At 36.2% G+C, this 18980-nt stretch overlaps 1 protein-coding gene across 1 annotated transcript in view; it reads right to left on the bottom strand.

The window, feature by feature from the left end:
• Positions 1–18980, bottom strand: part of COG5 (component of oligomeric golgi complex 5) — a 266210-nt gene that overhangs the window by 240650 nt on the left and 6580 nt on the right. Inside the window, exons 3-5 of the mRNA XM_057733615.1 lie at positions 17382–17439; positions 12166–12220; positions 11997–12066 (exon numbers count right to left, since the gene is read on the bottom strand). Coding sequence (XP_057589598.1) covers positions 11997–12066; positions 12166–12220; positions 17382–17439 — 183 coding nt within the window. The remainder of the gene's footprint in view (positions 1–11996; positions 12067–12165; positions 12221–17381; positions 17440–18980) is intronic.

Below are 18980 nucleotides of genomic sequence, written 5' to 3'. Positions count from 1 at the left end.
AGTCACTCTCATATTTCTATGTCTCAAATCTATGCACTCACCAAAAACAACCACTGTTACCAGTTTCTTGCTTGTCAGAATTATATTTTTAGATGTACCATTTGGAATGTAGAATCCCAAGCAATCATTCCTCTTGAATTCTAAATACATCATGAGGAGAAATGGCAGATCTTACTAGAGTCTAATCACCAAGAACTGTCCTTTCAGAATTCCACAGTATCTACCCAATAAAGGATATGCCCTCAAACATGAAGGCTTTGAACTTATTTCTAATGCTTTTCTGTTTAACCATACTTAATCTGTCACCAAGTCTTACTGATTATTCTTCTGTTGCATAACACAATGGTTATTTTACCTCTATTCCTACAAGCATCACCCTAATCCAAATCTTTATCACCTTCACTTTAACACTGTGGTCTCCTGGCTAGCTTTCCAGTCTCTTACTGAAATTCATCTTGCCAGATTTATCTTCTTAGAAACAGTTTTCAGCACTACAGCCATCTTTTTAATAAACCTCAGTGGCTCTCTACTAACAGATTATGTTGAATCATCTTAGGATAGTATTTAATAAAATCCTCAGTCAACATGTCTTAGATAATCTATAAGGCACCAACTCTCAACATTTCCTAATATAGTTGCTGCCACTCCAATCAATTTCCTTTTCTTCCTTATTTTTTATTTCAGACTTTTATTACCAATTATAATACAAACATTATTCAGCACTAAAAAGAAATGATCTATCAAGCCATGAAAAGACACAGAGGAATGTTAAATGTATTTTAATAAGGGAAAGAGGCAATATGAAAAGGCTACACTCTGTATGATTCTAACTATACAACATTCTGGAACAGACACAACTATGGAGATAGTAAAAAGACCAGCAGTTGCCAGGAGTTGGGGGAATGAAGAGTCAGAGCACAGAGGATTTTTAGGGCACTGAAAATACTCCATATGATACTATAATGATGGATATATGTCATTATATATTTTTCAAAACCCATAGATTACACACCAAAAGTGAACTATGGACTTTGACATGATGCATCAATGTAAGTTCATCAATTGCAACAAATGTGCCACTCTAGGGACTGGCAGGTTTGTTTTTTTAAATATTTATTTATTTATTTATTTGGCTTGCCGGGTCTTAGTTACGGCATGTAGGCTCTTAGTTGCAGCATGCATGGGGGATCTAGTTCCCTGACCAGTGATCAAACCTGGGCCCCCTGCATTGGGAGGGTAGAGTCTTAACCAATGAACTACCAAGGAAGTCCCCTGGTGGCAGATGATGACTAAGGGTGAGGCTATGCATGTGTAGGGGCAAGGGATATATGGGAAATCTATATCTTCCTCTCAATTTTGCTGTGAATCTAAACTGCTCTAAAAAATTAAGTTTTTAAAATACAGATTTAGATATTACAAATACAGAAAACTACACACAGAAATTATAGCTAAATGAACTTGGAACTACCATGTGGATCAGGAAACAAAACAATGTCTGCCACTAAAGAAGGCCTCTGTGTACCCACTCCCAATCAAGACACCCTCCATCCATCCTCCCTACTCTCCACAGCCCAACCTAGAGAGACACTATTCTGGCTTCTTTGGTAATCACTTCCTTACTTTCCTTTATGGCTTCATCACTTAAGTGTATATACCTAAATGCTAGAGTTTAATTTTGCCCTTTTTAAATCTATATAGGTTCCCTTAGCATCTCTCTCGCTCTTTTTTTTTTTTTTTTGCAATCTGTTGAATATATTGGATCATCTGTCCTATACAGTTTCCCACAGACTGGGTTTAGTTGATTGCCTTCCCCTAGTTTAACAAGTTCCTCTGCCTTCTATATTCCTTATACATTAGTAGTTAGATGTAGGCAGTTTCATCAGATTCAGGTTTAATATTCTGGGCAAATTTTTTCACTAGGTAGCAGTGTATTTATAACATATGTATGATTCTCTCTCTGTGTTGTTAGCAGGCACTGATACTCTGTAAAAATCCATTAAAACATAATGACTACAAAATGGTGATACTCCAGTTTTATCATTTTGTCTGTATTTCTGTATTTCCTAGCATGTAAAACGTCTCTATGAGAAGAAACTTTACCTCATCTATATTAGTTTATCCAGTGGTACTGTTCACACAGAAAATTAACAATAAACACTGGATTCTTTCTGTTGGTTTATCAGTTTTCAAAATTAAGGACTGCTTTCCTAATAGCCACCAAAGATGAACAACTGGTTCATTGTTTTAGATATCATTATGAACTTACAGATTTCAACATAATAAAAGGGGACTTCCCTGGTGTTTCAATGGTTAAGACTCCGTGCTCCCAACACAAGGGGCCTGGGTCCAATCCCTGGTCAGGGAACTAGATCCTGCATGCCACAACTAAGACCCAGCGCAGTCAAATGAATTCATGTTTTTTTAAAAAAGAAAAACATAATAAAAGATGCCAATCCATTGTAGCTATTATCCTTATAGATGCTCACATTGTCCCATTTTTGGCCAGTGGGAGCCTCTAAGGGTGATCACCCCTACTGATTTGCCTGACACTAAGAGATTTCCTGGGACACGGTACTTGCAGTGATAAAACTGACATAGTGACCAACCAGAGTCTCTTCAAGTTGGCTCCTTAATTCTTTTGTTACAACTCCAGTTAGTAGTTATTGACAGTTTCCTTGGTATATGATATAAAAATATTCCAGGATCATTGTGTATATTTCATGCCCCAGATCTGGAATCAATGATTTATCAAAGAAGCCCTGATTTCTTTTAGAAGTCAGCAGCATTTGAAGACCACATTCTGGGAACCAGGTTTGCTCATTTCTGAGACTTTTCAGTAGACATAGTTAAGAAATGTCAAAATTAAAATATCACATAAATATTCATTTGCTTGATTCTACAATACACATAAAACAGTCTCAGATTAGCATTATACATATACATACGTACAAAAACATAGACATATAATGTATACACCATTTTAAGATAAAATTAAAGTATCTTATGAGTTCATACCAATACTGCCACTTAAAAATCAAGAGCACAGGGTGTTTACTTAATCTTCTAACTTACACCTGTAAATTATTTCTTCCACAATGAGACTCCTGGCTCCAGAGACATAAGAGATAACAGAACTAGAATATTTAAAATTATTCATTTGCTTTGCTACACGATACAAACAAAACATTACCTGAATTCAAAACCAACACTACAAACACAAATATGACTGCTGAAGACAGTTTAAAAAAACCATCCTGCACATATTCTCCCCACAATGTTTTATAGCTGAATTTTATTTGTCAAAATACACAGCCATTACACACTACTTTATATCCCTCATTTACTCCTAGTTCTAATGTTATCACTAGCTTTTACTTTGATGTTTCTCTAGTCATTTTGATTGTCTCAAGTACAGCATCTATCAGATTCCTAAGGAAAGGGACATAGGAGCAATAGTCCCTATATTCTATGAGGATGGCAGGCTCTATACATCAAAATCAGTTTGGCTGCTATATCAACTATCTTTTGCTGCATAAGAAACCAGCCCAAAACGTCGTGGTTTTAAATGATTTGTTCTTCCTCACAATTCTGTGAGTCGGGTATTCAGGCAGGGTTCAAGCGCTGCATGCAAGTATCCCTAGGATTACTCACTCTGCTGCACTCAGCTAACCATGGAGCTTCACGTCCCTTGTCTGGTGCCTCAGTGCTTCTCTACCTGTCATCTGCCCAGGCCAGCATGGGCTTCCCCACAGCATGATAGTCTCACAGTGGCTCGACGTCTTACATGGAGAGTGGCTTTCCCAGAGCAGAAATAAGAGCTGCTGTGCCCCCTGAGCACTAGCTCCCAAACTAGCCCAGCAACACTTCCACCAGCAGAGGTTCTCTGGTTTTGCTATCCTAGCTGCTCTATATGCTTTCACAGTGTTTGGGGACACTGGCATCTTATGCTGGTATTGTTATCTTCCCTCTTCCCTCCTTCCTTCCACCACTTGTTTGGTGGATAATTTTAAAGCCAGTAAACTAAGTCTTCGCCCCACAGGACAATGTAGATAAAATTATTTGATATCATATCAACTGAAAACTAAAAAGGACCCTACAAAAGTATATGGTGCAAACTATGTACATATAAAACATGAACATAAAAAAAGAGGAAAGGTTTTATGAACCATTTCTTCCTTCCTCATTCCAACATTTTCTCAAATTTTCTTACTTACATAATTTCAGCAAAAAAAACTAAATTAAAAACTTTAAATTGAAAAGCTAATACGCGACTTTAAAAATTAAAGTCAAATGATAAAAAGCGAAAAAAATTAAAAAGATAAAAAACTTATATGTAGGTATGTGAATTATACCTCAATAAAGCTGTTATATTTTTGAAAACATGAGTGTTAAAAACTTATAAGATTTGAAAATTTAAAAATTCATTTTCTTATATAATGTTAAAGTTAAAAAAATTTAAATATTCTATGTAAGGGATAACAAGCTCTTACAAATTTCTTTCTGAAAAACTCTGAGGCAGTTCATAAGCAAACAATGTTACTAAAAAGAGCCAAGATCGAGATGATTCTTGGGGTGATAATTAAATTCAACTCATGTATTCATGTATAAAGATGAAGTCAGAAGCTTCTGCTTAGACAAAGAAAAGGCTTTCTGGAGAGAGTAAAATGGGGATAAAAAGCAAAAGAAATTACATGTAAAAGTACCTTCTTGTAATTGAGGGCACAATCATAGGGATTTTACATTCAAGGCAAAAACAACTTTGAAGCCATTTCTTTCTTGCTTTCTCATATCATATGCATTTAAATGAATTAAGCTCAAAGAATAAAAAGATTAAACAGAAACATTAAAGTTTCCTCAAAGTTTAAAATGGAAATGTCTAGACAAAGTGAACAGAATAAAAATGGTTAAAACAGAAATAAACTTCCAAAGAGCCCTCAGACTTCAAAGCAGTTTGAATGGTAACAAATTTCTAAGATGAACTTCCTTCCTAAAGGTAAGACTGCATATGAGTCAATTCATGAACAATTAAATACTAGAAATAAAGATATCAAAATGTACCTAGACATATTTTTCTTCTCTCCCTTCATCTTTCTTCCTCTATAATAATTCAACCAAAATTATTCAACTTAGTTGCCCCTATACAGTAGTGTAATATTTTTTACAATAAGAGTATAGAGGGGATTTCCTAGGTGGCACAGTGGTTAAGAATCCGCCTGCCAATGCAGGGGACACGGGTTCGATCCCGGCTCCAGGAAGATCCCACATGTCAGGAAGCAACTAAGCCCGTGCGCCACAACCATTGAGCCTGCGCTCTAGAGCCCATGAGCCACCAGTACTGAAGCCCGTGCACCTAGAGCCTGTGCTCTGCAACAAGAGAAGCCACCGCAATGAGGAGTCTGAGCACCACAATGAGGAGTAGCCCCCACTTGCTGCAGCTAGACAAAGCCCGTGTGCAGCAACGAAGACCCAACGCAGCCAATAAATAAATAAACAAATTTATTTATTTAAAAAAGAATATAGAAAATTACGGCTAATATTTAATAACAATAATAAAAATAAAGTGTTAATCTTAAATACAAACAATCCTGATCTCTCACGCTTATATAACCACAAAAAATAAAAGCATTTATAAAAGAAACTATCACAGCTTCATAGAATCACAGCATTTTAGAGCTGAAAGAGAATTCACAGATTCAGTTTAAGCTTTCGTTGTAAAAAGAAACTAAACCACCATGAGCACAATAAAAATGGTAATTATGTAAAGTGAAATATGTGCCACTAACCTTATTGTGGTAATAATTTCACAATATATACATGTACCAAATTATCACATTATACATCTTAAACATACACATTATTTGTCAATTGTATCTTAAAGCTGCAGAAAAAAAGATGCTAAAGTTTGTTCATGACCACGCAGCTAGAGGGATGAAGAGTGTCAGGTCTCATAACCCCTAGCCCAGTGCTCTTCATCTGTGCTTTATGAACCTAGGTTTGATTTTATTTTCCTACCTACAAGCAAGGTTCTGAAAAACGGGGAAAATAAAAAATTTTCTACTTTTTTATATATTCCACAGGATCAAAAGCATAAAATACTAAATTTAGAGAAAAAAATTCTGTTTCATTCTTAACACTTGCATACTGGCTATATGAACTTCAAGTAACTTTTACAACCTCAGTTTACTCATTCATGAAGTGATGAGATATGTAACTTCTAAATATAATTATTGAATTAGAATACTTGAAATTTTTCATACATTGTTAAAGTCCCACGTAAACATGAAAAAAACTTTTATCATGAATACCTAGCTAAGTGGCAAAAATAAGTAAGAGTCTTAAAACTTCCTATCAAAAGACTGTATTAAACAAAGCAGGAAAAAACAAGTGCATGACTCTGACATGTTTACGATCTGGAGTTGAAAGCAAAGAAGTAAACTTATATGTTTAATTTAACAAATTAAATTTTAATGTATTGCCTAAAACTAAGCAATAATCTATAATCAAAACATCATGTGAGGCACATGAAGACTAACAGTCCTGAACAGTTCTCCTAATAAGAACACTTCTTTGTCTTCAAATACAAAAATATTTTAAAGTTTACTAAACTAAAAGTTACTTTCCATATATGGCCAAATGACCAAAATGTTTTATAAAATATTTTATTAGAGAGAGGTCTGTAAAGAAGATATAAGCAGCATAATCACTTTTCATAGTTAACAACACCATCCTTCCATATTAGTCTATTCTTTCGTAAGAAATGAATTCCAGTTAATGCTATGACTTTTGGTACAAAATGAAAAAGTTATTCTCAAAAGCAATAATTAAACCCCAATTAACTAGGGGAGTTAAGTATTGTTTTAATGTTTATATTAACATAAAACATTAGCTCCAACAGTCTGAGCAGCACTTGCAGTACCCACACCCCTTCCACAGGAAAGTAGCTTAGGCAGTTCGTTATGTGTGGTTCATGGTATTTCAGGTCATATGACCTTGTGACCTCAGCCACAGCTGATGAGATCAGGGAAAAAATGCTAGCTCAATGTTATGCCACAAAGTCTATCAACAGTGACTTATGACATTGTCTTGTACAAGAACTGCCCAAAATTGTTATGGACAGACACTGTTCTCTTTAGGAAAGTGGGTGTACAGGATAAGGCAGAAGCCTTGAGACAAAAGAAGCAGGAGTGAAACAATGAGCAAGTGAAAAGGAGAATGAGGGTTAATCCATGGCAGCAGTAAGAAACAGTAGCAGACAGAGACTCAAAGATGCAGGACCTGAGCTATAGGAAAGGGTGGTTGTTACAGCGCTATTGTAGGCTGAGCCGTACTTCACTGTCCCATGATACCTCTTTGACTGTTAAGACAGCTTCCTATGTATCCTTACTGCCCCACATATCCTTAAGTGGTTATCTCTGAAAAAACTTAAGTATTTCTCCTTCTGAAAAAGACTGACATTTTAGCTCTTCTCACATGCTATATTTCTCAAATTGTTATAGGAGACATTTATAAGCCCATTGAAAAAATTTTAGTATAATACATGTTGAGTCACATATGCTACATATTTTTAAAAAACATTACAACTAAGGCACAGACCAAGAAATAAATTATTTAACTCTTTTCGTAAGCATTTAATATGGTATACAAGACTATGCTAAGGCTAGAGATTCAAATATTCACAATATATTATCATAGCCTTTAAGGAGCTTAGTCTTACAGGAGAGTATGAGGAAGGGAAAACTATGTAGAAGGTATTATAATGGAAGCATATACAGGATAGCGCAGAAACCAAAAAATAAATATTCTGGGACTTCCCTGACGGTCCAATAGTTAAGACTCCACCCTCCCAACGCAGGGGGTGTGGGTTTGATCCCTGGTGGGGGAACTAAGATCCCACATGCCGTGCCACATAACATGCATGAATAAATAAATATTCTGCTCTGTCAGAAGGGCAAGAGAGGACTTCACAGAAAAGTTGACACACCAATTAGAATCTGTTGAGTGACTAGAACATTCTGAGTTAGAGAGAAAAATGTGCAAAGGAATGAATATGAGAATCTCCAGCACATTTCGGAATGTAAATGTAAGCAGTTCAGTGTGACTAGTATCCAGAATAAATTTTTTTAGAATGACAAAAGGTTCAATTGATAAAGGCAAGTAGAGGCCATAACACAAAGGGACTTGAGACTTCATTCTCTTTTATGTTAAGGAAGTACTGAATAATTTTATCAGGGGAATAAAATAATCTGATGTTTACTTTATAAAAAAAGATAAGATGTAAGTTTCCTATTTTCAATAATGGCAGACTAGGTTTTTAGCTTACCACTAAGAACTAAAACTGCTGTATAAAATGTAAAAATGTCTCAAAAGCATCAAAGAAAGGATAGTACAGATGGGAATACCAAGTCAAAAGTAAAGCAGAGTGAACCCAAAGAGAAAAGAAGCAAATTCACTTGCATTCTGAGAGCACTTGCTAATCCTGGAAAACTAGATCCTACATTTCAATAGCCTCTGAGACAAAGTGGAGGAAGAGAGTTAAAAGTGATTAAACTTAATGTTGTTCTTGGACTGGTAATGATTTCTGCTGCCACAGTAAAACAAAACAAATCCTCCCTGAAGGACTCAAATATTCCAAAAAATAACTTTTCAAATAAGATGTCCAGCACACAGCAAAAGATAACCAGGCACCCGGAAAACTGGACCCCATTAGATAGAATCAGCAAACACCACCATGATAAACATACCCACAAAGATTACAAACACTACACCCACCAGAGTTAGGCAACAGAATACGTCAGCAGAATATATGCAAAGAAATTAAAGTCAGGGAACAAGAAATAGGTCTTACGCACTTTAGGAAAAGAAACATAGAACTTCTAAAAATAAAACTTACAATAACCAAAATTTAGCAAAATAATAATAGACTATTTTAACTATAGGAAGTAATTAGGAATGAATTAATGAAGTAGAAAACCTAACAGAAAAAACTCCAGAGAAAGGAAAAGGAAAAGAAATGTAAAATAAGGAAAGAGGGGAAATGACTTAGATGATAAAAAAAAGTTGAGCATACATTTTATCAGAATCTAAGACAAAGGATAGAGTGAATGATACATATTTGAAGAAAGCATGGCTTAGAAATGATGAAAGAGAGAAACTCATAGATAGAAGAAAATCGAATTGCACATGAAATGCATAAAAAGAAACCATTGTGAAACTGAAGGAAATCAAAAAGAAGAGAAATTCCTAGAAAGAAACCAGAGGAAACCTACAAATTATCTTCAAAAGAGCAGGTCAGAATGACAGCTTCTCAACATCTAAATTGGAGGCCAGAACAGGATGGAACTGTATATGCCAAGTATAGAAAGTAACAAGGAAGGAAGGGAGGGAGGGATGAAATAGACAACTCATTTTAAAAATGAGCAAAAGAGTTGAACAGACATTTCTCCAGAGAATATACACAAATGGCCAATAGGCAAAATAAAAGATGCTCAGTATCACTAGTCATTGGGGAAATTCATACCAAAACAATGAGATACTATTTCATACCCAATAGGATGGCTATATTAAAAAGAAAAGTGTTGGTGAGAAAGAAAGAAACTGAAACCCTCAAGTATAACTGATAGGAATGTAAAATGGTGCAGCTGCTTTGGACCTCAAAGTGTTTTTTCCAGCTTTGTTGACATATAACTGACATATAACATTATGTAAGTTTAAGGTGTACATATATTGATTTGATACATCAAAATGTTAAACACAGACCTAGCATATATATATTCTCAGGTATATACCCAAGATAATTAAGAAAACATGTCCACACAAAAACTTGTACACAACTGTTCATAACAGTTCTTATTCATAATAGTCAATAAGAGGAAACAACCCAAATATCTATCAACTGATAGGTCACAACGTAAATGGATAAACAAAAATGTGGTATAGGGACTTCCCTGGTGGCTCAGTGGTTAAGAATCCGCCTGCCAATGCAGGGGAGACAGGTTTGAGCCCTCAATCAGGAGGATCCCACCTGCCGCAGAGCAACTAAGCCATGTGTCACAACTACTGAGTCTGCACTCTAGAGCCTGTGAGCCACAACTATTGAGTCCGAGTGCCACAATTACTGAAGCCTGCACACCTAGAGCTCGTGCTCTGCAACGAGAGACGCCACCGCAATGAGAAGCCCATGCAGGGCAATGAAGAGCAGCCCCCCGCTCACCACAACTAGAGAAAGCTCGTGAGCAGCAACAAAGACCCAAAGTAATCAAAAATAAAACATAAATAAATTTATTTTTTAAAGTGGTATATCCATACAATGGAGTATTATTTCACCATAAAAAGGAATAAAGTATTGACACATGCTACAACATGGATAAACCTTGAAAACATTATGTTAAGTGAAAAAATGCCATACAATGTATGATGCATTTATATGAAATATCCAGCATAGGCTAATCCACAGATGGACAGCAGAGTAGAAAGTTGAGTCACAGAGGGGGAAGGGGGTAGGAGGAGTGACTACTATATAGACTACTACTACTACTACTATTGAGTGTAAGGTTTTCTTTCTGGGGTAATGAAAATGTTTTGGTATAAGACAGTGGTGATGTTTGCACAACCCTGTGAATACAGTAAAAACCACTCAGTTAACACTTAAACGTGCACTTTAAAGTGGTGAATTTTATAGTATGTGACTTACAATTCAATTTTTTTTAATGAAGGCAATTTCTACTCCTAACAATGATGGAATGATAGGGCAGAATTTACCCTCCCATTTTAAACAACTAGAAAACTGAACAAAATACATGAAATAAAATTTTCAGACAAAATATATTGAAAAACAGCATAGGAGAAAGAAAACAAAGAAAATCTGCCTAATAACTATCCCAATTTACTGCTGGGAGACAACTTTCTAGCTGAAGCAGAGCAGAAGCAAACAGAACAGGAGTCTCTCTGATGTGTGGAAACAGATCAAACTTCAGGAAAGCCAAAAATAGCTAGAGTTTATGGCTGGAGAACTGGCCAGGAAGAAGAGGTTGGGGGACTGCAGAAAGATGGCCTCACCTCTAAGTGCCAATCTGTGCAAGTGTGCGAGGAAGCACAAGGAAAGAAACACTGAAACAATTCACAGAGTTCCCAGCAGAAAGACCTAGCAGTAAACAGGGTTAAACCATCCCTAGGCTAAAGGATGCTCTAAAACTGCGCTAACAAAGATTTAAAACAGCAGTCCCCAACCTTTTTCGCACCAGGGACCAGTTTCGTGGAAGACAATTTTTCCACGGCCGGAGGTGGGGGATGGTTCAGACGAGCAATGGGGAGTGGCAGATGAAGTTCTGCTCCTCACCCGCTGCTCACCTCCTGCTGTGCAGCCCAGTTCCTAACAAGGGGTTGGGGACCCCTGATTTAAAACCAATGCTCAAAAAGATCAGACTAATTCCAACTAACTTAACTGTGAACAAGAATAAAGTCTAACACCATTTCAAGGAAATTTTTAAAAATCCAGGACTCCTTAACACAAAACACACTTTTCCAGTATAAAATCAAAAATTACCAAGAATGCAAAAAAGCATAAAAATAAAACCCATAACAAGAAGAAAGGTCAACTGGCAAAAACTGACCCAGAAAGAGCAAAGATTAAAATACTGAAGTATCTATTATATATATATATATATAGAAGTCATAGTTTTGGGTTCCCTTACATTTTATCATAGCAAACTGTAAGGATAAAAGTTAGGTTTCTTCCTGTTCTCTATTAAGAGAAATAATTTTGAATTCTAAAAAGTTAGTAAAATTATTATATACAGCAATAATAAGAGTGAAAATAATTCACTTGAATACTTTAGATTTTTATTTTTTAAACTGAATATCTTCTTTTACAGCTGTTAGTATTTTTCCCCTTTTCTCTCATATTCTCTTACTTCCTCATAATTCATTCTCTTGAAATCTGTCCACTTATAAAAACAAAATGAAGTAAAAGTACAAAGAAATGACAAGTGAGGACCTACCTGAAGTCTTGCTAGTTGAGCAGTACGGGCTACTATTTTATTGTATGGCTCAACGATTTTTGCTTTCATCCTAAAGGAAAAACAAAAAGAGGAGTGACAAAATCATCTTCAAAATATCAATGGATAAAAATCTTTCCATTTCATTTATTTACAAAGTGAACAACAGTACCTATCAACAGCTCCCTGTAAAGCCCCAATTCTTGTCTGCATCATCTGAAGGACACCTAGGAAAACATAACAGCTTATATTACTTTACAAATTGGATAAAAAGTTAAAAGAAAAAGAAAAATTTTCCATTTTTTTCTGCCGTCATCATAATCTAACCAATTATCTTTTATTTAGACTACTGCAAAAACCTCTAACTAGTCTTTCCTGTCCACCAAAGAAGTCTGACAAGGAATGGGGAGTGACTGCTTAATGGGTACACGGTTTCCATTTGGGGTGATGAAAAAGTTCTGGAACTGGATAATGATGGTTGTACAACACTGTAAATGTAATTAATGGCACTAAATTATACAGTTTAAAATGGTTAAAGTGGTAAATTTCTTGTTAACATGTATTATACTATAATTACAAAAAAAGAAGCCTGAGTGATCTTTGGCAGTGCAAATTATATCATAACACTCAACTGCTAAAATCCTTCCACACACACACACACACACACACACAAAACAAACCTTTCCCCAGTCTCCCCTTCACTCCTATGTTAAAACTAAAGTCCACAGCTTGGTCTACCAGGCCATGAATTATCTGGAAATGAGGTACTCTCCTCCTGGTATACTCTCTCTAACCCCCAATGCTAGATAAGTAATAAATATGGACAGCAAGTATAGTATTGCCTTTACTCTGTATTTACATAACATGATGAAGAACTGTATAAAACTGTAAAATTATTTTCAGGAAGACAGATCTTAAATTTTACTATTTTATATGCCTAAAAGTGGGCTTTTCAATTTAATTATTTTGAACTCCATTCTTTAAAACTCAGTTTCTATATGCAATTGGTATAGCTGTAGTTTTGAAACAGCATTCTAAATAAATTTAGGTAGAGAATGTTGTCATATTAGATGCAGTAATTTAAGAATTAATTAATATTCCTATCCACATATAAATGTTTTAATATGGTTCTGTCCAATGGAATCCTTTTTGGACCCAAGGATTTCCAATTTTCTGCTGGTTTTATTGTTCACTGACGTTAAACCTCCAAGAATGAACTGGCTTTCCTCGTTATCATCACTTCCTTACATCTTATTCTCTCCACAACCCACTTGCAATAGCTTTCACACATATTCCACCAAAACAGATCTTGTCAAGGTCACCAGAAATCTCCAAGGTGCCAAATTCTATTATCAGTTCTGTCTTGATCTTGTTTGAACTCTCAGAAATTCATGACATGTTGAACCACTCCCTCCCTAAAATATATTTTTCTCTAGGCTTCCAAGTCATCACACTCCCTGCATTCCCTCCTTCAATCGCATTAGTTGCTCCTATTCCTTCTCTGTTAAATCTCTACCTGCCGGACTATTCCAAGATTTGATCCTCAGCCATCTTCTCTTCTCCATCTAGAATCTCTCTTAGGGATTTCATTCAATCCCAATGTTTTAAACACTATCCGTTCAATAAAATACAGATTTCATACATACACGTGTACATATATCTATATAGATTTTCTTTATATCTGCCTATCTATACACACACACCCCACACACACAAATCTCCAGCCCTAAACTTTCTTATGACAAATTTAAGACACCCAAGATAACTTCCACCCCACCAAAATCATGATTTTCTCCAGTCTAACCCATCTCAGTTACACCATCATCTATCCAATTCTTCACACTAAAATCTCAGGAATCACTCTTGGTGACTTTTTTCCCCTCAGATTCTTCATTTCCCATCAACAAATCTTATCAACTCTGCTCCCATTTTATCCCATCCACTTCTCTCTCTTTACATCCACCACTCTAATTCAAAGCACCATCTACTTCTACTACTCTAATAGCTTCTAAATTGGTACCCTGGATTCTACTCTTGCCTTCCTACAGAGCCACTAGAGAAAACTTTTTAGAGCATTAATCACATAACATCTCTAATTAAAACCCTCCAATGGTTTACCACTGCATTTAGAATGAAAATCAGAATTCCTTTCCAAGAACCTCACCTACAATTCTTTCCCTCATTCACTAAACTCTAGTCATACTGGCATTTTCTTTCTGACCTTCAAACATTTATTGGTCCCCCAGCTGACCACACTCTCCTCCCCAGAGAGTCATGTGGTAGCTCTTTCTTATCATTCAGATCTCAGCTCAAATGTCATCTTCTCAAAGAGGCATCCCCTGCCCATCCTAGATAGTAGGGGACTCTCCTTCTACCTCATCATCTATTTTATTTTCTTTTAGGACTTACAAACACCTGAAGTTCCCTACTTATACATTTTTCTTGGTCTAATTCCCTACCTAGAACATAAATATCATGTGAACAGTGACACTGTCTATTGTTCACAGGTACCTGGGATCTAACAAGTTCTCAATTACTATTTGACTGAGTTAGCAAATAAATGAATAAATTAGGCTATCTCTTTTTAATAAAATAGGCTTAATTAAATAAACATCCAAACTCCATAAGGACAGGGACTCTGTATATTGTTACAGCTGCCTGGAATCTAACAAATTCTCGATTAAAATTTAAATGAATAAATGAACAAAAAATGAAGACACTAAGTTTTAATAAAATAGGCTAAATAAATATATCCCCAAATGAATTATATGGCAAAAATTTTATATATACGAGAAAAAGCAGATGAAGTAGAAGTTGGGATAATACTCATTTTCAAATACACAACACACAACTCAAAAATTTTAATGAATGCTTAGAAATACACATCACGCTAAAATCAATACTAATTTGACTTCTTATGTTCAAATAATCTGGAGAATGTTCTTAGATTATCATAGGAATTCAGAGAAGTCAGCCTTTGTACTGTATACACTCAACCAATGGACAGCCATTCCAACTCAGTCTAACAGCATATTTCAAATGTTTTAATCACTGAAAAGCATTCTAGGGAAAATCAGCACACTACAGAACTAAACATATAGGGAATTCCCTGGGGGTCCAGTGGTTAGGACTTAGCAATTTCACTGCCGTGGGCCAGGTTCAATTCCTGGTCGGGGAACTAAGATCCTACAAGACGCATGGCGCAGCCAATTAAAATAAGAATTAAACACATATAAGAAAACCACAGTGAGAAGTATTTCTATTATGATGATTCATCTACACCTATATACACTCAAAATCAACATACCATGACATCCCTATAGGTTTCTACAAAGGAAAAAAATCATTTATCATTTGTTTACAAAAATTACCATTAAAAACAAGGTATTGTTTACTTGCTTCCAGAAACGTATAAAAATATTATGAGATTAAAAAAATTTAATTTTCAATAGTAAGTCAGTACCTAGAGCCTCTAAATTTTCCCACGAACATAGTCTGATATCTATCCTAAATATTCAAATAACAGTCAAACTATTATTTCCAAAATACTATGTTCTTCTTCAGGATGCCTTAAAAACAGCGCACATGCTGAGAATACCTTTGAGTGTGCACAAAAAACACTAGGGGAAGCATTAAAGACTATTGCATCACAGAAAGCAATATCCTTCCTTCTTAATTTATCAACACAGGGAAAAATCACTTAGCTTTCTTTTGATGTGCAATGATTAATAATAGTAATCACAACACAAGTGATAATGGAAAATACAATATTAACATTTTATATTTATGAGATGTAGTTTAATTTAATAAAGAGAATGAAAAATTCATAAAAGATGCAGTCAAACAAAAATAAGAATTTTTTATAATAATAATAAAAATCCAATCTATTATTATTCTACTGTACTTTCATTTTTGAAAAGCATTTCAAAGAAAGCCAAACACAGGGCTCCCCTGGTGGCGCAGAGATTAGGAGTCCACCTGCCAATGCAGGGGACACGCGCTCGAGCCCTGGGCTGGGAAGATGCCACATGCCACAGAGCAACTAAGCCCATGCACCACAAGTACTAAGCCTGCGTTCTAGAGCCCATGAGCTACAACAATGGACCCCATAGGCCACAACTACTGAAGCCCAGACGCCTCGTGCCTCTGCACCACAACAAAAGAAGCCACAGCAATGAGAAGCCCACACACCGCAACAAAGAGTATCCCCTGCTTGCCACAGCTAGAGAAAGCCTGCGCGCAGCAATGAAGACCCAACACAGCCAATAAATAAACAAATAAATGAAAGCCAAACACAAGGAAAGAATTCAAGCCTATTTCCACACTTTGGTGGAGCTGATTTTGTTTTTGTTTGTTTGTTTGGGCCGCACCAAGCAGCTTGCTGGATCTTAGTTCCCCGACCAGGGGTTGAACACGTGCCCTCAGCAGTAAAAGTGTGAGTCTTAACCACTATAACCACTGGCATTCCCTGTTTGTTTTAATTACCTAACAGTTACAAAAGCACTAAATATGTGCCAGGAATTGTTCTAAGCATTCTGTTAACTCATTTAATCTTCTAAATAACACAATATTAGTACATATGAATACTCCTCCATTATAGATAAAACTGAGGCACAGAAAGGTTAAGTAACTTGTCTAAAGTCACACTTATAGTAGGTGGCAAAGCAAGGATTTAAACCCAGAGAGTTTTTTTTTTAATTAATTAATTAATTTATTATTTTTGGGGGGGTTACACCAAGTTCAATCATCTGTTTTTATACACATATCCCCATATTCCCTCCCTCCCGCGACTCCCCCCCACCCTCCCTGTCCCAGTCCTCTAAGGCATCATCCATCCTCAAGTTGAACTCCCTTTGTTATACAGCAACTTCCCACTGGCTATCTATTTTACAGTTGGTAGTACATATATGTCTATGCTACTCTCTCACTTCGTCTCAGCTTCCCCTTCACCCCCTGCCCCCACAAACCTCGAGTTCTCCAGTCCATTCTCTGCATCTGCGTCCTTGTTCTTATCTTGTCACTGAGTTCATCAGTACCATTTTTAGATTCCGTATATATGAGTTAGCATACAATATTTGTCTTTCTCTTTCTGACTTACTTCACTCTGTATGACAGACTCTAGGTCTATCCACCTCATTACATATAGCAAAACCCAGAGAGTTTAGCTCAGGGGTGAGCAAAGTTTTATTACAATTTTGTTGAAACATAGCCACACACATTCATTTACATATTACCTGGCTGCTTTTACTCTTTAACAGCAGAGTTTGGTAGCTGCAGAGACAGTATAGCCTGCAAAGTCTAAAATACTTACTTTCTGACCCTTTACAGGAAAAGTTTCCGAGCCCTGGGCTAGTTCTATATAATGTATAATAGTTAATGGAAATATACCTTCCAAAGACTCAATCCCAGTTGCTTGTGCCAATAAATCTTCATGTCTTGCAACGACCTGAAAATCAAGAATGAATAATCAGCATTGCAAGTACTGGGTATTTTAATTTGTAACCACAATGTACAACTGAAGGTCTCTCTCTATATGGAAAGGGAGAAAATGCTAATACAAAAGAAAAAAAATACAGGTTATAAAGGTGTGTTTGAGATGAATGATTAGTGGGAACACAAACACGCGTATAGCTCGACATAGAGCCAAAGAAGTCTTTTCACTAGCCCTGTGGTTTCCTAGTGGGATGTGCAGGAGTTGTGCCAAAACTGAAAAACAAAAAACAGCTAATTCTTGCCAAGCTAATTAATACATGCTTTCCTTTTAAAGAGTGTTTTCAAACATCAGGTTCTTTTAGCTCTTGAACTTAATTCAGCATCATCAAGACTACATTCTAATTTGGAAAGATAAAGCAGAGTCAGCACCTCCCTGAACATCTCTCTGCTTCCAGCTTCCTAATGTCACAGCAAACCCTCTTCCCTGAAGAAGACCGGTATTTTTAAAAAAAAATTAGGGCAGTGTGAATAGCCATATCAAAAAAACCCATAAAAGTTATGAGTTAAAGGCTACCTGCAAAAGAGTCCAAGAAACATCAAGAAATCAAGCAAATCTTTAGACAATGCAGGACTCTGCATTATCTTTCACCCTTTATTACAATGAATAAGAAGTTTAATGTCTAGTCTGTAAACTGAAGCTCCTAATCAGCAAAGATTCATTCACTGGAACCCCTGAATCCTCCACTTTGTCCTGTTTCAGATGTCACTGTGATTCTAGCAAGTTCCTCTATCACATATCTAAAATAAGTGTTACTTTTGGTCTCCTATGTCCCTTATCCAGAAGACATCTGAATTTTCCCCAATCCACTGATATGGTCATTAATGTGTCCATTCTAACAAGATGAATTTTCTTCTAATTCTCTATTCTTTGTCCCTCGTGATACTCTGGAAAGGCTGAAAAGCCTAAAACCACACTTTCATAGACTCCCCTGTGCTCAAGTGGATAACTTTCCAAGAGATTCAGAAGACAGAAGAAAGAGGAAAGCTATCTTCCCGTTACTGTTTCAGCCAGGAAGCACAGTCCTGAGACCTGAAGATTTAGAGACAGTTGAGACAGCAGTATTGACCATCCCAGAGTCCAGTTACCAAGCAACCAGAAGCTGAACTTCAGCAGTCGCATGGGAGGTAACAGCAGGAGCTTCCAGGCCTCTATGTTGCATGTGTGGTAGATCCTTCAACTCTGTCCACTAGCTGTCCATCCAATTCTCTGTATTAAATAACTTCCTGCTTTAAATAGAGTGTTTTCTGTTTCCTGTGCTAAAGCCCTGATTAATACATACCTCAGTACATCTTTTGTGATTTTAATCACCTCAGTGATATTTTAAATTATTTTTATTATATTTTATTTACAGGTTTTGTTAGCATTATCCCAATTTTGCTTCTGCAGGAAAACAATTATAGCAGGTTCAGATATCATACCAGGGCTCAGACTTCCTCTACCTCACATCCAAAACCACTGTCACTTGCCTCCTCTAGGAGATGTTAAATAGATTT

The sequence above is a fragment of the Hippopotamus amphibius genome, chromosome 4 (genome assembly GCF_030028045.1).
Source record: "Hippopotamus amphibius kiboko isolate mHipAmp2 chromosome 4, mHipAmp2.hap2, whole genome shotgun sequence".
Classification (NCBI taxonomy): domain Eukaryota; kingdom Metazoa; phylum Chordata; class Mammalia; order Artiodactyla; family Hippopotamidae; genus Hippopotamus; species Hippopotamus amphibius.
Note: the sequence above shows the minus strand (reverse complement) of the source record. Positions and strands in the feature narration are given on the sequence as shown.